We start from the raw sequence: 20432 nt of genomic DNA, 5'->3' as shown, positions 1-20432 counted from the left end.
TATCACATAATAGCTTCAGAACACTAATAATACAGTACACAAAAACTTTATGGTACTTTAGAAAGTTTTTGTGCCTTTGTGCCTAACAGAATAGTATATGCACAATATAGAATTTGAATCAGCCTCGTCAAAGATGGCAGTGTCAGAGCCGATACCGATCCTGAGTATCTAATCGGCGCACTTCTTTTCAACAGTCAAATTGAAATTGAAATTGCTTGAAACTCAACAGATACATCACATTTATTAGCCAGTAGACGTGCAAAGTTTCAGAAACGGGCAATGTGCAAGGACTAAATAGCGCCACCTTTTGACAAAAGTGGGGTTGTTAGTTTTATCTACAGTTACAAAAATCGGTATATACATTGTACTCCTCAAGCCGGACAACTTTCTAATACATAGTCATTAGCTCGGACCAAGAGGAAGTCAGATATTTTGGTTTGAATATGGTGAGCCTCTCTCTGAGCCTACGTCCCTGTATGGCAAGCCCTTTTAACATTTAAAAGCTAAGTTTGCCTGTCCGGAATTAACATTGTAGATATCAACAACGTCTTTCTGTCTATTCGTAATTACATTTTGGATAGTTTGTATTATCATTTAAGACATCTGTAACATAATTGTGACTAGTCGAAATGACAGAGTATGGCAAGCTGTTTTAACATTTAATCATAAAAGGGCCAAAGCCTTCGGCACCGCTACCCGGGTGCCTTTAGGTAACTAAAGGAACCGGGGTTGCGGTGCCACCGGCTTGGGCCCGCCATCGCTGCTCGCAGCTATATTTTGTTTTTGAGTTGTTCAAGATTAAGAGAATTGTTTCAGATATTAGATGGGTGGGTTAGAGATTTTGGAGTAGATTTTAATAACGAATGTTTTGTTTTTGGACCAAGGTATGTTGCATCAGACAGGAAAAAAATCTCATTAATTAATTTTACGTTTGGAGGAGCAAAGATGGCAATATGGTTAACAAGGTAAAGGAAACTGAAAGGAGAGGGGGAAGTAGGTCCTGAGGTGGTCTTAAAGGCTCTTATAGCAACTAGAATCAAGGCAGAGTTTGCATATTTTAAACTGATGAATAATATGGACAGATTTATTGAAATTTGGGCTTTGAATGATGTTTTGAGCACAGTGGATGATGAAAATGAGCTGATGCTAAATATATGAGCTTTTGTGGCTCAAAAAAAAAAAAAAAAATATTTCCATAGTTTGTTAAGATTTATGAGTGTATGATTTCTTTGAGTGCTTATATATGTGTATTTATTAATGTATAATCTGAGAAAACATGTTTATGAGGAATGTATAAATAAAGGTGTGTTAAAGGTCTCTCTCTCTCTCTCTCTCTCTCTCTCTCTCTCTCTCTCTCTCTCTCTCTCTCTCTCTCTCTCTCTCTCTCTCTCTCTGCGCATGCGTGGGCGTTTGTGGAGCGTGTGTGAGAGCGTGAATTTTGAGCGCGTGTATTTGTTTCTTTCTCTTTGTGTTTTTTCTTTAGTTTTTTTCTTTCTTTCTTTCTTTTGAATTTGTTTGTTTCACTTGTTTTTTTGTCTTGTGTGGTGTTTATTTGTGCTGCCTGCTTTCTTGGAAAGCATGGCAGCTCAGGCTGGTACTGGGCTCGATGTTTTAACACGCCGTCACGGAGTTAAGATCGTATCCGTGGCGAGTGTAGAAACTTGTTGTCTGGGTGTAGGAGAGATTGTTGGTCACCAAAACATTCTCTCCGCATCCAGAATGAATGGTGCGACCGTGATTTTTTTAAACTCGGTGGAAAGAGCAAATGAGGTAGTTGCGAGAGGCATAATCATTGATGAAATACTTACACCTGTTCTACCGCTGTTGTTACCGTCAAAAAAAATCACAATATCAAATATCCCTCCGTTTCTCAGTGATGATATTTTGAAACAAGCACTATCAAGGTATGGGAAGTTGGTTTCACCGATTAAGAAGATCACGATCGGGTGCGAGTCTCCTTTATTGAAACACATAGTTTCATTCAGGAGATTTGCGTTCATGATCATCAAAGATGACGCGGAATTGGACTTGGCTCTAAATTTTCGTGTGGATGATTTTGAATATGTTGTGTTTGTTACCACTGATAAAATGAAGTGTTTTGGATGTGGTAAATCGGGCCATTTAATACGTTCATGTCCTGATAAGAGTGCAGCTGGAGGTAGTGCTTCAACTAAAGATAAGCCTGCGTCTGAACCGGCTGAGGTCGGTCTGGCTGAAGCAGTGCCGACTGTGGATATACCTGTTGGGGAAGGAGCATCTGTTGAGGGGCCTGTGGAAGCCGGATCGACCTCGGTGGAATCATTAAATGAAGGTAGGGACACTTCTTCAGAAACTGTTGCTGCAAAAACTGTTTTGTTGAACAGTGATGTTGAAAACATGGGCGATGTGTCTGATATAGAAACAGAGAGTAGGCTGTTCAAAGTGCCAACAAAACGGAAACATGTGGAAAAGATCAGTCACATAAAGTGTTTTAAAAAAGGTGAGGTGGTTGAGGGTGATGAGGATCAGAAAGAGTCAGAAAGTGGAAGTGAAATGTCTGACTCGAGTACAGTGTTGTCACAGAGTGAAGCTGCTATAAGCAGAAGTTATGACGTTGATGACATAAAACGTTTCCTTAATACCACAAAAAACAAAAGGGGTGTGGTTGTAAAGGATTATTTTCCTGACTTAAATCAGTTCTACAACAAAGCTAAAGGTTTATTAGTAGATGGGTGCCTTTCGAACAGGGAGGTGTATCGTTTGAAAAAGATTGTGAGGAAAGTTGGCACGGAGTTAAATGAAAATGAAGACTAAGAACTTTAGTTATATGATTTCACTTGTGTTTTTTTGTTTGTTTATTTATTTAAGTATGGCTGAAGTGCGGATTGCCTCCTTGAATGTCAATGGTGCTAGAGATTATAGAAAAAGAGCTGAGCTGTATGAAATTATCAAGCAGAAAAAATTAGATGTCACTTTGATTCAGGAAACACATAGTGACGTGAATAATGTGAATGATTGGATGAAGGAATGGGAAGGCTTATCTTTTTTCAGTCACAATACCACTTTAAGTGGAGGAGTAGCAATATTATTTGCAAAAACATTTAATCCAGCTTCATATCAAGTTAAAGAATTTTTGAAAGGTCGACTTTTAAAAGTGAAAGCACAAGTTGAGAATTGTAATTTTGTTTTTATTTGTGTGTATGTCCCCAACTCAACAATTGATAGGATGTTGTTTTTAGATACATTATGTTCTGTTTTACAAGATGTTTCTAATGATGATTATTTATTTCTGGGGGGAGATTTTAATTGTACAGTGAGTAATTGTGACAGAAATCATATTGAACCCCATATGCCATCAAGAAAGCGTCTCTTTCAAATAATAAATAAGCATGAATTAAGTGACGTGTGGAGGTTTTATCATGAGGATAAAAGGCAATATACTTGGGCACATACACGTGGTAATGTTTTATCTTTGGCAAGATTGGACAGATTTTATGTGTTTAAACATCATACTGGTATTTTTAAAAATTGTTGTATTTTTCCTGTTGGTCTTTCAGATCATTGTATGGTGCAATGTTCTTTTATTTTGAATTCTGTCAAGCCAAAAAGTGCGTACTGGCATTTTAATCTAACGTTGTTAGATAATAAGGATTTTATACACACGTTTAAGTTGTTTTGGGCCGATTACAGAACAACAAAAGATTCTTTTCAATCAGTTCAGAAATGGTGGGATTTTGGTAAAGTGCAAATTAAACAGTATTGTCAGCAGTATGCTCATAACAGCACCAAAGTTTTAAATCAGTCAATGAAAGACTTAGAGAATGACATAATTAAGATACAGGAATTGGCGGATTTAACGAAACAAAAAAGTTATCTGAAGATTCTTTCTAAGAAAAGAAATCAATTGGCAGAATTATTAGGGGTTAAAACACAGGGGGCTTTGGTCCGGTCAAGATTTATAAGTCTTGATCAGATGGATGCACCTTCAAAGTATTTTTTTAACCTTGAAAGGAAAAACGGGCAAAAAAGAATCATTCACGCTTTGCGATCAGAAGAAGGAATTCTGTTGTCCAATCCTGTAGGGATCAGAAGTAGGGCAATTGGTTTTTATGAGACACTGTACAGAAGTGAAGTAGAATCAGACAATATCAGTAAAAGTGCTTTTTTTTGAGGATTTACCAAAGGTGTCTGATGAAGGTAATGCAGAGATTTCAGGTGCGCTCAGCCTGGGAGAACTGCATAAGGCCGTTCAGAGCATGGAATCCGGAAGGGTGCCTGGAGTTGATGGCATACCCATAGACTTTTACAAATGTTTTTGGGAAGTTTTAGGAGAGGATCTCTTAGAAGTCCTCAATGGTAGTTTGGACGAAGGTCTTCTACCTTTGAGTTGCCGGAGAGCAATCCTGACCCTTCTTCCCAAGAAAGGAGATCTCACTGAGATCAAAAACTGGAGACCTGTTTCACTTCTGTGTAGTGACTATAAACTTCTTTCAAAGATTTTAGCCAACAGATTAACAAAAGTTATGAGTAAGGTGATCCATCCGGACCAAACTTACTGTGTTCCCAAAAGGTCAATTTTTGATAATATTTCCCTTATTAGGGATATCTATTATGTCTCTAAGTTGTCAAATAGTGACATTGGTTTGATTTCGCTTGACCAGGAGAAAGCGTTTGATAGGGTTGAGCATGCATATTTATGGGAAACATTAAAAGCATTTGGTTTTAGTAAGGGTTTTATTGATAAAATCAAAGTTTTGTACAGTGATGTTGAGAGCATACTCAAAATTAATGGTGGCTTGTGCACTCCTTTTAAAGTTTTTAGAGGGGTAAGGCAGGGATGCCCGCTCTCTGGAATGCTATATTCACTAGCAATAGAACCTCTGCTGCAGCAATTGAGGAAGAATGTACAAGGTTTTAAATTGCCCAATGTTGAAAGTATAACAGTCTCTGCGTACGCTGATGATGTAGTAGTGTTTGTTAGCCAACAGAGTGATGTAAAGGTTTTAATGCGTGTACTTGATGATTTTAAAAAACTGTCCTCTGCTAAAATTAATTTGGAAAAGAGTGAAGCAATTTTAATAGGGGATTGGAAAAATGTTCCGTTTGCCCTTCCTCCTGGCTTGGTTTGGAAGAGAGGAGGTTTTAAATATTTAGGGTTTTTTTTAGGAGATGAAGTGATTGTACAAAAAAATTGGGAAGGAACTCTTGAAAAAGTTAAAGGTAGACTTGAAAAATGGAAATGGTTAATCCCAAATATGTCATATAGAGGTCGAGCTTTAATTATAAATAATTTAGTTGCTTCCTCTTTATGGCATAAATTAACCTGTATTGATCCTCCTTTGCGTCTCTTAGCAGAGATTCAAGCAATTTTAGTTGATTTTTTCTGGGATAAGTTACATTGGGTTCCTCAGAGCATATTGTTTTTACCTAAAGAAGAAGGATGGCAAGAATTGGTTCATATTCAAAGTAGAGCAGCAGCTTTTCGTTTACAGTTTTTACAAAGACTTCTTGATAATTCTGTAACCTCAAACTGGAAAGCAGTTGCATGTAAAATATTACAAAATGTTGGTAATTTGAAAATGGACAGGAATCTTTTTTTCATGGACTTGTCAAAGGTGAACCTTAATGGGATGCCTATTTTTTATCGTAATGTTTTTAAAGTGTGGAAAATGTTCAGAGTGCAAAGAGAAGGACATTTTGAATCTCTTTACTGGCTCCTTAAAGAACCGTTAATATATGGAGCACGGTTCGATTTAAAACACAATGACTGTTCAATTCCTGGACTTACAGAAACACTTGTGGCATCCAAAATCTGTACTATGGGGAGTCTAGTACACTTGACAGGACCAGACTTTGGGAATATGGAAGGAGTTGCTTTGAGTTTGAAAATTAAGTCCTTACGATCTGTTTTTCATTTATTACAAAAATGGAAACAAAAACTCACTTTTGATGAACTGAAACTGTTATCAGAATACTATGAACACAAAATTGTTCCTAATGAAGAGGATGTATTATCTGAGTTTTTTATTTTTCCTATGTTAGATGATGTTTCAGGAATTTTTTTAAACTCTGGAAAATCTCTATGTTTTAATTTTTTTTCAAGTACTGGTAAATCTTTTTATAAAGGTTGTGTTCTTGCTTTTAATAAAAAAGCGCTTAATGAGAGGGTTGATACACCATGGCGTAATGTTCTACAACTTGATGATGATAATAAACCAGAGTGGAGATCATTGTATAAGCCACCATTAGGTAAAAGAGTTGGGGACATACAATGGAGACTTTTACATGGTGCGATAGCAGTTAATGCTATTATTACAGTTTTAAATCCTGATGTTTCTGCAGAATGCCCTTTTTGTTCTAGTAGAGAGACTGTTTTTCATGCTTATATGGATTGTGTTAGACTACAAAGGTTGTTTAGTTTATTACATAATTTATTTTATAGTTTTAATGAATCTTTTTCTATAGACGTATTTATTATTGGTTTTAGGTATGTTAGAAGAAATAGGTTTATTTGTCAGTGTTTAAATTTTCTTATAGGTCAAGCGAAGTTGGCAATTTATATGAGCAGAAAAAACAAGATAGAAGGGGGTGCTGATCAAGATATTAATATTATGTTTTTAGCCACTGTCAAATCCAGAATACTTATTGATTTTCGTTTTTATACTACCATGAATGATGTTATTACATTTGAAGAGAAATGGTGCAAGAATGAGGCTTTGTGCTCTGTTATTGATGGACAAATATTTTTTTCTCATCTACTAATGTAGAAAAAGCTTTGTGTGTGGTATAAAAGGTAAATGGAAAATTAGTAAATGGTGAAACTTGTTTTGTGAAAAATTGTAAATAAAGTATTTTTTCAAAATTCAAATTCAATTCTCTCTCTCTCTCTCTCTCTCTCTCTCTCTCTCTCTCTCTCTCTCTCTCTCTCTCTCTCTCTCTCTGCTAATGTAGGTTAAGCTGCTGTTATATGACCGATGAAGGTTGTTCTGATGTGACTTCAGCTCTGAAATCAAACCCGTCACACCTGAGAGAGCTGGACCTGAGCGTGAATAATCTAGGAGACTCTGGAGTGAAAAACCTCAGTGATCTACTGATGAACCCACAATTCAAGCTGGAGAAACTACAGTTAGTGTCATTATACTGTACAGCAATTACAGTGTGACTGAAGTTTATTTATTTGAAGACAGCAGGGCTTATGTTTCATTGGTTATAGCAGTGCACTTTCTGGGTTTCCCTATTGCTCACATTTTTATGTTTTGTTAATCTACACTGTGTGTAATTATTCTGTGGCTTAGTAAATATCACAGTAATATTTAACTTTATTAACTTAATAAAATCTCTGAATATCATTTGCTTGATTGTTTGAGCTAAACGTACCAAAATAATTGACTAAACATCCAACAGTTGATTTCATCTAAAATTTACAGTTATATTTATTTATTTTTTTCACTATTAGAATTTATTATTTGACTAACCAATAATTTATGTATAATACACTTAACATAATTGTGAAATTTCTATCAAAATATTTGAGATTGGAGAATTAAACTTATATGTTTCAAGAACCACAAATATTACTTAATTCAAATCAATATCATAAATATATTTAACACACTCTTGAGAGATTGAGCAGATTTACTCAGTTAAAACAATTTTATTTGTTAATGTACAGATGCAGTTACTCAGATCTACTTATTTTTTACTTACATTTGCTCAGTTTATACAGTGTATTATAATTGATTTCACTACTTTAAAATGTAATCAATATTTTTGATTGTTTCACCAAAATAAATTAGTAAATCATATAAAACCTTTTAGAGTGTAGATAGTAATTGTTTAATTCCCAACATCTGATACAATGCACTGATTGTGTACACACAGAAATCTGCCTTTTCAACAGAGAATAAAGAAGAGAGACGTCAAATAAATAGTTAGAAATGAAAGAGAAGAAACGGTGTCTTCCAGCGCACAGAACTAGTGTGACTGGGTTTAAAACAGACTATTGGAAACTAAATGCTGCTGTAGCTCTTCAATAAGATGATCATCATAGATGTGAACTATTGTTATTTCTCTGTCTTCAGTCTGAGTTATTGCAGTATTACAGAGAAACAGAGTCTCATCCTGACTTCAGCTGTGAAATCAAACCCGTCACACCTGAGAGAGCTGGACCTGAGCGGGAATAATCTAGGAAACACAGGAGTGAAGCACTTATGTGCCGTACTGAAGGATTCACACTGTAAACTGGAGAGATTGAGGTCAGTCACATTCACATACAAGAATCAAAATGCTTAAAATCACTTCAACTGTTTAAACTAGAACACATTAACATTATATTTGTACAAACATTTTCACCTTATTATTTTGTCATCTGGTGAAATAAATATGAAGATCTCTCTTCCTCTGTTTTATTTGCTGATGAAGATGATGTGACTTTACAGAATAAAGAGTCTCTTATTTTCTTCATTCTCTCTCTCTCTCTCTCTCTCTCTCTCTCTGCTAATGTAGGTTAAGCTGCTGTTATAGGACAGATGAAGGTTGTTCTGATGTGACTTCAGCTCTGAAATCAAACCCGTCACACCTGAGAGAGCTGGACCTGAGCAGGAATAAACTAGGAGACTCTGGAGTGAAAAACCTCAGTGATCTACTGATGAACCCACAATTCAAGCTGGAGAAACTACAGTTAGTGTCATTATACTGTACAGCAATTACAGCAGTGGCGGGCCGTGCATTTAGGCCATCTGTCCTACCTGAATTAATAACTTTTAATAGTGTATCAGCGCAAAGACTCTCTATAATTGTTATTTTTATTTTGCACCGGCAGTTATTGGGTTATGCGGTGAGTTCGGGAGAGGCCGGTAGAGAGAAACGAGCGCATGAGTTCGGCTGGTGCGTTTGTAAAGTGGTTCTTGCGTTTCGAATCCGATTATAAGTTCAGAAACGGAGCCTCACTTATCTTGTCGTTCAAGGGTTACAATTAGTGCTGTAGCGGCGCGTCGATGACGTCGATGATTCGACGTCAAAATTGCGTCGACGTCATATTTTTGCGTCGACGCTTCTTTATTTATTTATTTTTTGCATGTTCCCGGCGGTACAGCTTGCCACACACACGTGGGAGACCGAAACATTGCAGAATAGAGGACGAAGACAACTAGAAGTGAATGTGCTATCCATTAAATAAATCACACACAGTAATCAAACCCTTAAGAAAAAAAAAATGCAATTTAGACGCGCAAACTGGGTGCCGGTGTGGTAAGACGTACAAGCTCGGGCAGATTCGGCTCGAAGTCGTACCCGGACGCGGCGCCGGGCGCGTTGTTACAAAAAAGGCGTACACACAGCCAGCCACAGTCTTGAGTCTTCCTGGTCTTGCGCACCCAACGGGTCATTTTTGCCGTGCGCACATTCGCGCTCGTGCGGACGTGTCGAGTATAAACCAGGCTAACTCCGTGTCAGCACGCGCTCTGATCAGTAGGTGCACAAACCTCTCCCGATTCATCTCCAGTAGTAGCAGCCTCCGATCGCACCACTAGGGACTTTAAGCAACAGCTGCTGATAGAACGGCGACGGCAGCCGGAAATAAACAGTTAACTGCCGTAGTTAAAGAGCGCAAAAATCACTAAGCAACAGTAAAGAGGACGGCATAGGGAATAATTTAATCATCAGACAAAATACAAAAAGAAAGTGGTTTTAAAAAGAAAGAGAAGGGTTGATTTTAGCACTTAATATACAGAAACGATTTCAATGCCACATAACCTAAAACATAACATTAACTGTCTTAATCTGTCACGTAGTAACGACTACGGCAAATCAGCTGTTCTCCCGTAGTAGACGGTTACAGTAGAACGTCAAGAAGTAGCAGTTAATGGCACGCATGCGCAATAGAACGCCAGAATGCCGTTGCCGTTCCACCAGAGGCTGTTGCTTAAAGTCCCTATTGACTCCGCCTCCGACTCAGTTTCCCTCCTCAGCTGATATTAATATTTAAACATTCTCTATGATAAAAAATGTTTGTAAAAAATATTTTAATAACACGGTTTTGGCGGTTGTAGAGTTATGATGGTGTTCAAATACATAACATTAGACTAACGTTAGCCAGCTTATAGTATCTTGATTCAGTATGCTAGTATTTATTTGAGATATTGTTTTTTTATTAATTGAGCAGCAGAAAAAATATTCTTTATATTATTCGTCCAATTAGTCATTAGATTAGTCGACTAATCGATAAAATAATCGCCCAACTAATCGTTTAGTTAATAATCGTTTACCCCAGCCCTAGTTACAATAGTCCCTTTTCAGACGTTACAATAGTATGAATGTTTGAAAAAAAATTAAGTTTCGATCATAAATTTATACAAAAAAATTAAGAAGAAAATCATATTCACCACAGGGGAAAAAAGCATATACTCACCAAAACTACAGATTATTTTTTTTACACAAAATCCATCCTTATTTCTTTCCTCAAGAAGACTTCAATTACTGTCGTACAGGATCTAACTGCGTTTCAGTTCCAATAATGTCGTGTCTGTCTCGTCTTATTTCTAGCATAAATTTTAATTTGCTTTATGGCTGAGAGTGCCTGTTCGACAGAAACACACAGTCACTGTAAAACATGACGATGTGTACAGCTGCCCCATGCTCTCACACAGAGTTTTGACCGAAATCAATGAGATCAGCGGGACTTTTGCCTTCAAAATCATTCGTGGCATAACTTATATTAATCTGTTCTGTTTTTACCCGGAGAGATCGAATAGAGTCCCGTTACTCTGCGTTTAGCTCAGGCTGAATAAGGGATTGTTTTCTGCTGGGGGTCGAGGAGGGAAAGAAACATTAATTTGTGGGTTGAAATCTATTACATCTACAGGAATATATTTTAGTTTATGCAGTTCGCTACAGATGCGGATACTACCAGTAATAATACGCGCATCCAATCAAAGAAAGAGAAAATACAGATGTTATTATTCGCCTGCTTGATGGCCCCGCTGCAGTCAAAGCGAAATCTGATTGGCTGATTAAATCTGACGGATTATCTGATTGGTTAAAGAAACAGTTTCATTGCCTTTCATTTTAAGCTACAGGCGCCTGCACTGTCGATTCTGAAGGCCTCCAGGCAGATTTATTTGACCCGGCAACGCATGATGGCTGAAATATGATTGGATACAAGCTGTAACATAAAAACACAATACTGGAAGCAGTGCAACCAAGAGAAAAGCTATGAAATTAAGAGAATGAACTATTGGGAATAATTTAATATTCATGCAAAAAATATATTAAAGTGCAAGTCAGTGATTCTGATAGTGTTCAGAGAAGGCCTTGCTGGTCCTGACGGCCCACCACTGAATTACAGTGTGACTGAAGTTTATTTATTTGAAGACAGCAGGGCTTATGTTTCATTGGTTATAGCAGTGCACTTTCTGGGTTTTGTGTGCTTTTTTTCTAGTTAGCTTATACAGTGTATTGTAATTGATTTCACTGGTTTAAAATTGAATCAATATTTTTGAGTGTGAACATTTTTCACCAAAAAAAATGTTGTAAATCATATAAAACTTTTTAGAGTGTAGATAGTAATTGTTTAATTCCCAATAACTGATACAATGTACTGATTGTGTACTCACAGAAATCTGCTTTTCAACAGAGAATAAAGAAGAGAGACGTCAAATAAATAGTTAGAAATGAAAGAGAAGAAACAGTGTCTTCCAGCGCACAGAACTAGTGTGACTGGGTTTAAAACAGACTATTGGAAACTAAATGCTGCTGTAGCTCTTCAATAAGATGATCATCATAGATGTGAACTATTGTTATTTCTCTGTCTTCAGTCTGTGGAGTTGCATTATTACAGAGAAACAGAGTCTCATCCTGACTTCAGCTCTGAAATCAAACCCGTCACACCTGAGAGATCTGGACCTGAGCGTGAATAAACTAGGAGACTCTGGAGTGAAAAACCTCAGTGATCTACTGATGAACCCACAATTCAAGCTGGAGAAACTACAGTTAGTGTCATTATACTGTACAGCAATTACAGTGTGACTGAAGTTTATTTATTTGAAGACAGCAGGGCTTATGTTTCATTGGTTATAGCAGTGCACTTTCTGGGTTTATTAAACTAAAACACTTTATTCTCAATATCTGACAGTGAGTCTGAGTTCACATTATATTTGTGTAAAATTCTTCACATTCATGATTTGTTTGTAAGATAATCTCTCTTCCTCTGTTTGTGTCTCTCTAGTCTATATGACTGTGACATTACAGATGTTTCTTCTTTAACTCAGTCTTTGACGAACTCAAAAGCTCTGCAGTTTTTAAAAGAGCTTGATCTGAGTGAGAATAAGATCGGAGACTCAAAGCGGCGGCTCAGAGACGAGCTACGAGACTCAAACTGTGTCCTGAGGTGAGGAAACATCACTGAGATATTAAAGACATCTTCATTTACCTCTGATATGTGAACAATCCTTTCAAATATTCGTGAAAGGAAATTATCATTAAGATTTGTTGCAACAAAGGGTTTGTGTGAGAACATAATGTGAAGTTATTGAAATGTTGAACACAAAGGAGGAAAGAGAAGAAAAGCTCACTGTCACAGCTTTATACATCAGTTAGTTAGTTAGTTAAGCTTTATTTGCCATTTGTACCGGTACAGCTATACCGGTGCATAGGAATTTTTGTAGCAGAGCTCGTTGAATCAAACGTAAAAGATAAACATTAAAACAGCTAACAAGCTACACAGCACACACAATGGACTTTAAGAAATCAAGACTTAAAAAATACGTTCAACGTCAACGACGAGCATCTTAATCCCATGTTAAGCAACCCCCCACCCCTACAATTGTTACTTTAAGATTACATTTAAGATTGCTCCACGCTAAACAAAAAGAATATTGCACTGTCCCAAGATACTACATAATATAAATATTTAAAAACAAACTTACTATAATAAGTCTTATCTATAATAAATATACTCTTACCCTTATCTATACTCTTACTATAATAAATAACACCTGTCATTTTACAAAAAACACCTGCTTTATGAACTGTGTCAGTAGAAGTGAATCATTTGAGTGTGAAACAGACTTGGTCAGATTGTAGGAAACGCTGCACTCCTGCTAAAATCAGTGCAGTTCCAGCTTCAGCTCACAGCGTCCAGCTCACATGAGCAATGTCTCTGTCTCTAGTGTGTTTTTACTGTGACAAGCAACACGTCACACTACTCGACACTTACTTTACTCTCAGTTATTTACTAAGAGCCTACAAACATGTTTAAACTAGAGGACAAACGGCTTTAACTAAAGGTTTGTGTTTAACTCAAAATAACATTAGTATTTGCTCGCTGTGGTTTATTCCATACGCCGTACACTCATTAGTTTCTCCTTTACAGAGACTCAATAGGAGTCACACCGACACGCACAGACACACACATGAACATGATTCAGGCTTTACATCTATTATATTTAAAAACACAAATATCTCTATCCAAGATCATGTAAAGTCAGTCATTAATCTGATTACAGGAATTCAATTTAACTTACTTTTACTAAAGAAAAACAGCACTTTGTTCCACTGAACACTGATTGTTTTCTCTTCTGTTCCACTTTACAGAGTAGATGAAGATCGACTGGCAAACGTCAGTGGATTTCCATCAAGGTTTAAATCTCTGAAACGGAGATGAGAGGAGCAGAAACCATCAGGTGATCCACAGAAGAGTCTCACTGCTGTCTATGAGGAGAAATACATGTGTAAATGTGTTTCATACAGGTGGAAGAGACTCAGACTTCACTATTAAATAAAGCAGCGTGTGTGTTAGCATGCGTATTAGAAACATGTGATATTGAATGATTAATGTTGGTTTATTATTCAGCCAAATGATGGTTTAGTTGTAATTAAAGGTGGAACAGAGGAAGAAGCTCAGATGAGTGTCCGCAGAAATCTTCACTATCAGGCCTGCAAATATAATAATGTTTAGACTAAACTCATCCAGAATTATTCAAAATATTTCTAATCATGAACTTTATCGTCAAGTATAGCACATACATGTTTCAAAAGATGTAAAGTTTACATGTAACTTTTAAACATTTTATCTTATACACAGAATATGTTTATTGTTATTGTTTTATTCTATATGAAGTTAGTTATGTGTGTGTGCATGCGTGCGTGCGTGCGTGTGTGTGTGTGTGTGTGTGTGTGTGTGTGCGTGTGTGTGTGTGTGTGTGTGTGTGTGTGTGTGCGTGTGTGTGTGTTGGTGATGCACAGATGTACAGTATATTGTCTCTGTTCTGTGGATGAAGTCTCTTCTCCTCTACAGACCGACTAAACATTTTCCCCAGTTAACAGCATTTGTTTGTGTTTCACTCGCTCCTCAGATAGCAGACGGATGTGGGCCACTTCAGGCGATGATGCGGCACTGCAGGCCTTCTTATGGCCCGACAAAATGTGTGTGAGCCTGAAGTGGCCCACATGTAAAATGGCACATATGGCCGAAATATTTTAAATCACATGTGGGCCTTTTTAGACAAAGATGCGGCACTCATGGCAATGTGTAATCTGAATGTGGGCCTAAAGTGGCTCATATGATAAATAATGAATATGGCCCAAATATCACAAACCAAATGTGGGTGGCAAAAATGTTGCACAGTCGACAATGACTAATCTGGGTGTAAACCAAACATGACCCACATATGTTGCAGCAAATGTGGCCCAGTTATCTTAAAACAAATCAGGGCCAGTTTTTTGCAAAAATGAGGGATGAAATCTGGTGGGGATGCCTATGAGTGAACCTAAAGTGGCCCACGCATGACATAGCAAATATGGCCGATTACATTGCTGTGGACGAGTGGTTTGATTGATAATGAGCGACACACAGTATCTCTCACATCTCTCACGGAGGAGCGGAAGCATAAAAGGAGATTGAGAGAGGAACAGGCCTGAACTTCTGTTTCTGTCGTCCGCGAGGGGCTGCTGGCTTACACTTTCTTTTTTGTAGATGTTTTATTTTCTTATTAAAAGTGTTAAATGTTCGCTGGTTCCCGCCTACTCTTTCCTATAACAACGAACTCTGTTACAATTGCAAAATATTTTCAAAAATTCATAAGTTACAATGTGCCAATCTAGACAAACTATTATATAACTTTATATGGATGAAGAAGCCTCGTAAAATCAGGAAAAACATATTGACTAATAAAATATCCAGAGCTAAACCCCATGGGATCATCACCCTACTTAGAGATGGACAGATTTGATCAAATTAATGTATTTTTCTCCAGCAGTGTTTCAATAAATAGTCTATCTTTTCTAGACAGAAAAATCAACAACAGAGTAATTAAAAGCTTTTATGTGTGAAATGTATCCCTTCCTCCAGGTACAAATGGTCCCTTGTATGGAAATATTAATGGGAATAGAGCATGGAGTAACCCACATACATTTATAATTACAAACAAAGTAAAAGAAATATCATTTAAAGTTCTTCAGCACTATTACCCCTGTAACAAGATTATTTGGAAATGTATCCCGACTGTAGACGAGAAATGCAGCATTTATTCTACATCTGTTCACATGCTCTTCTCTGGGGAATGATATACAATGTTTTATTAATGGACACTTTGGTAAAACGTACATTTACATTGTTTTCATAAATCGAAATTTATGAAGAACAAACGTCTTTTCAATGTTTTTAAACTCGACTTAAATTATAGACTGTATTTATGGATTATATAGTAAATTATCATCAAAATGTATGCAATATTGATCTAATTTAACCTTCTGATACTCTGGCTGTGTACTTTTATGTTGTTTATCATTTTTATACAGATTATTTGTTACTTATATGATATGTGTTTCAATTCTCTATCAATTGGCTGATGTATATTTCTTTATATTTATTTATTTTTATTCTCTATGAAATTGTGAACTAACTAAATGATTTATGCATTACAAGGTCAATTTCTTTTTTCGGTAAATTTTAACAATTGTGATATGCAATAAAATAAATAAATTCACATATTTAGGCCCAGGGAGAAATAAAATTTAAGCAAGAAAATTGGGATCAAAGTCAGCTGTCTTCCCTAATAGAAAAAAAAAATTGGAAAGACACAAAAATGTCTCTGCAGAAAAAACCTCCAGAAGAATTGAAATTGAATATATTCACTTCTGCCATAATGGAGACCAACAAGTGAGGAGCGGTAGGGCCTAATGGTGGCGGCACTAGACATGTGACGGATGAGAAGAAGAAGAAAACTGTTTTTACAATGGACAGTCACCAAAAGGTCCAAAAACAGACTTCACTTTTCCTGTTTGTGATGTTAAAAGAAACCAAATTCCCTTAAATATCACTGTTGGATATCTTTATGAACAAACCAAACTGAAGATGTTGAGATTTGACATTTGCACTAAACAGGAGGTGTGTGTCACAGACGGAGAATCTTTATCTGATGGAGAAAAGAGGAATATAATGAACACTCAACACTTGATTAGACAGTGATACTGAGAGACCGGCTGCTGAACTGTTATCGCATGGATGTGACAGTGATTCACAGGATTCAATCACACATTTATTGATGACGGACTTTTATCTAAAAGAGACACCAAGAGGAAGGTTAGTAAAATCACACATGTTTAAATACAGAGACTGAATTGTTGTAAATGTGGTTAATTTAGCTGAGTGTCTGTTAATATCACTGATTTATCTGAATCGCTGAGTTCATCATGTAATGTTATTGCCTGTTCTTCGGAGAAATAGAGGAATGGAGGATGATCCTCAGAGCGGTTTGACTTTAGAGACCATGAGAGTCGAGACACCAGCACTTCACACAGCTCCCGTTCATCAGCAAATGTTCCCAGAAGAACACACACAGTCTCACACACACACCTCGAGTGACGAGGAGAAGTGTGCAGAAGAGTCCACAGCATTGAGCTCTGTGATGAACAATGAGGCAGGAATTCAATCAGATTCCTCCACTACACATCAACACATTAGAAACCCTTGGAGATGAAGATGAGGAAGACACAGGTGAGTGAATGATGAAGGTGATGAACTTGGACAAACAGATGAAGACCAAGCAATCGTGATGACATCTGAACGAGAACATCACACTGGTAAATGTGCTCCTAATACACCAAATGTCTCAGTATAGATGTGGAAAAAGGAAATATTCAGACTAAAAGCATTAAACGGGAGTTATAAAATAACCTTAAAACTATAATGTATATCCTCATTATAATAGAAAATAAGGTCGCAATACATACGATGTCCCGCTTTGTGCTTCTCACTCTTCACTAGACAACTGTTACATGATCTACAGTGACACTTTATGTGTTTGTAACAGTGTGTGTCACTTGTATGTTTTGTGTGTGTGTGTGTGTGTGTGTGTGTGTGTGTGTGTGTGTATCCTCCAGAACGCAGAGCTGAATGAAGCTGAAACTGAGGCGTCGCCACTCTCCAGTAATCCTGCGCCGCTGGTAAGAGACTCAACATGTTCATGTCATGTGAAGCCCTTTATAGATCATCAGTCCTCATATACCTGCACTGACACTGCAAAACACACACAACTGCACATTTATATAAGATTTTACTTTTGTTTAGATTTATTGTGTGTATATTACACAATCATACAAAGACTCTATAGATCATACACACAATATACAAGAACAAACGGTAACACTTTATAATAAAGTTCATTAGTTAACATTAGTTAGTTAGCTTGAACTAAGAATTAACAATATTAGCTAATATTCATTTCAAAATGTACTATACACTATTAAACTTAAAGGTTGTATTAGTTAACATTAGTTAATGCACTGTGAAAAACATGAACAAACAATGAACAGCTGGATTTATATGAACTAACATTAACACAGATTCATAAATACTGTAAATGTATTGTTCATTGTTAGTTCATGTTAGTAAATACATTAACTAATGTTAACTAGTGAATCTTATTGTAAAGTATTACTGAATAAACCATATAGGCATGTTTTACTGGAACAGTTTTAATGTAAATTCAGTTTTTCATTCTGTGCAATTATGAAGAATGGAGACTGGACTGTGTCAGGGAAATATATCTTCAGTCATTACTCAATTATCAACTCCAGTGTCCCGTTGTTCACAGAAAGTACATTACAATCTTTTATTACTCTTAATCTTTTAAAGTTGATTACTTTGTAATGTTTTGTAATTATATATAAATGTCTCACTTTACAGTGACACAAAATAAAATCATGTTCAGATTAACCGAAATAATTGTTTGAAAGTGTTACAATATAAATATTATAAATAATAATTGAATATTACAAATAATGGTTTTGCCCTTTTTCTAGATGGGAAATCCCTTCAGCACAAGAAGATTTGCGTCACATTCAAGAAACCATCTTTCTCCTACAATTTGATCTGGAAACTCAGCAGATCCACATCGTGTGCTTTAATACACAGGGTAAAGGTTGTAGAAGATCTTTTGGCTGTGTTATAATTCAATCTACTCTGAAGATGAAGTGTGTAAATGAGATGTTGTAGATGATGCTGGAGTGTCCAGAGAAGTTCACACTGCATTCTGGGATCAGTTCCTTGAACAGTGTGAAGGGGAAGATGAGTGTGTCCTAGACTGAGACTTCTCTGACTCTGAATGGGAGTCAGTTGAAGGATCTGGTGAAAGGATGACTTGACTTCGGTGTTCTGCCAGTGACGCTTCAGTGCTTTCATTTTAGCATTGACTCAGTCAGTGATGATGTCATGATGTCATCTTTCCACAACTCCCTCTCTTCGACTGAACGATCTGCGGTTGCAAAGGCTGGTCAAGACACACTGGAGGAATGAAGTGATGAAGAGGATTTGCTCGACCTCTTCACAAGAATGGGCTCTCATTGCATCCCTCCAACAAACACCATGAAAGTTGCCACACAAACAATCAATTCTTCAAGAGACCAAATATATAATAGATGCTTCTCCAAAATCATGCCATTTGCACTGCTGAATGTCTCAGACCAGGAAAGTCTCCTGTCTCTCTATGACACAAAGAAGCACAAAAGTGTCACAGTGACTTCAAACATCACAGGTAATCTCTCTCAGATCTCAGATCAGATCGTATTCAATCATCTGCAACGTTATGTCAGAAATGCTGAGCAGTTTCTACACTTCTGTTCTGGATCTTCTATCATATGTGTTGATCAAATCAAGGTAATCTTCAATGCAGACTCTGGCCTCAGCAGAAGACCAGTTGCTCATACTTGTGGAGCAGTAGTTTAAAATGTGATATTTTTAGGTCAAACCGTTCTTGTCTGTCAGTCATATAATGCCTAAAGTCTATGGTCACCACCTCAAAGAGCATGCACAGAGTCCAAATTAAACAACTGCAGAAACAAACACACACCTACATCTTGGATGCCCTTGAGGTAATCTAAAACATACAAAAAATTAATTTCACAGTGAACTATCCCTTTAACATTCAAAGTGTTATCACAATCAAGTAATCCTAAATACATTAAATGTTCAATCATGTTACAAAATGAGCATCTTTCTATTTATAAGTGCAAGTTAACGTTTGTGCACAAACAGTGGCACCATGTTTATCACAGCCTCAAGTTCACAAATGCACCGTCACAGTAAAAACTTTCTAAGATTTTAGGGACTGTACCGTAGCAGAGCAATGAGCCGAACTCTCCATGAACACCTTCTCAAAGTGTCTTTCAGTTCTTTTGGGTATTCAAAGTCCAAGGCAAAAAGAAGACCCAACAGGTTTGCAAGTGCAGACTGCAAGTCTGGAGCATCTCTCAAAACAGTCACTTCCTCCAACACAACATTATCTTCAGATGCCACAAGGATCCTCACCTTCTCTCGTCTGTCTGTCCTCTGGAGTCTCGTCCTAATAATAAAGAATAAATCAATATCACTTGAAAACAACAAAAAAATATACATTAGCAGCGTCACTGAACGCTGATCCACAACAGAACCACAAGACGATACAATGCTCAATGAAGTCGTAATTTTTGGACCAAAATGTATTTTCGATGCTTCAAAGCATTGTAACTAACCCACTGATGTCACATGGACTACTTTGATGATGTTTTATTTCCTTTCTGGACAAGGACAGTATACCGCGTACACACATTTTCAATAGAGGGACAGAAAGCTCTCGGACTAAATCTTAAATATCTTAAACTGTGTTCTGAGATGAACGGAGGTCTGACGGGCTTGGGGCGACATGAGGGAGAGTCATTAATGACATCATTTTCATTTTTGGGTGAACTAACCCTTTAAGGAACCATAAAGTAATCCTATACAATGTGCCCATAAGTTTGCATCCCACTTCCAGAAACTGCAAGATGTGTATCATTTTATATAGAAAATGCATTTTAATACACACAAATAACAATTGTTAGTTTTTCAATATAGTACTGCCCTGAATAAGCTATTTCACCTACAGTAAAAGTATAAAAACTAATCATAGGCCCTAATCACGTTGAATCAAAAACCAATG

The 20432-nt window shown here is 36.8% G+C and overlaps 3 protein-coding genes and 1 pseudogene across 3 annotated transcripts in view; all 4 read left to right on the top strand.

Annotated features, from left to right (window-relative positions):
• LOC120475645 (NLR family CARD domain-containing protein 3) overlaps positions 1-7291 on the top strand; it is a 297421-nt gene extending 290130 nt beyond the window's left edge. The window contains exon 4 of the mRNA XM_089122551.1: positions 6931-7291. Within this exon, the coding sequence (XP_088978677.1) occupies positions 6931-7141 (211 nt within the window). The 3' untranslated portion in view covers positions 7142-7291. The remainder of the gene's footprint in view (positions 1-6930) is intronic.
• LOC148997439 (uncharacterized) overlaps positions 1344-20432 on the top strand; it is a 118770-nt gene continuing 99681 nt past the window's right edge. The window contains exon 1 of the mRNA XM_089122654.1: positions 1344-2311. The gene's annotated coding sequence lies outside the window, so the exon portion shown is untranslated. The remainder of the gene's footprint in view (positions 2312-20432) is intronic.
• On the top strand, positions 11649-14984 carry LOC148997441 (ribonuclease inhibitor-like). The gene is made up of 4 exons (XM_089120037.1): positions 11649-11698; positions 11793-11966; positions 12203-12364; positions 13570-14984. The coding sequence occupies exons 1-4, from the start codon at positions 11649-11651 to the stop codon at positions 13637-13639; spliced, it is 456 nt and encodes a 151-aa protein (XP_088976163.1). The 3' UTR covers positions 13640-14984.
• LOC120473553 (uncharacterized) lies at positions 16891-19723 on the top strand (annotated as a pseudogene).

The sequence above is a fragment of the Pimephales promelas genome, chromosome 2 (genome assembly GCF_988280905.1).
Source record: "Pimephales promelas chromosome 2, fPimPro1.hap1.1, whole genome shotgun sequence".
NCBI lineage: Eukaryota > Metazoa > Chordata > Actinopteri > Cypriniformes > Leuciscidae > Pimephales > Pimephales promelas.
This window is presented reverse-complemented; position numbering and strand designations above follow the sequence as displayed.

Bases quoted from the DNA above. Each gene is read 5' to 3' on its own strand.
- LOC148997441 (XM_089120037.1), top strand. From the start codon at position 11,649: ATGAAAGAGAAGAAACAGTGTCTTCCAGCGCACAGAACTAGTGTGACT. The intron at 11,699-11,792 runs GTTTAAAACAGA...CTCTGTCTTCAG, and splicing joins CACAGAACTAGTGTGACTGG to TCTGTGGAGTTGCATTATTA. The intron at 11,967-12,202 runs GTTAGTGTCATT...GTGTCTCTCTAG, and splicing joins TTCAAGCTGGAGAAACTACA to TCTATATGACTGTGACATTA.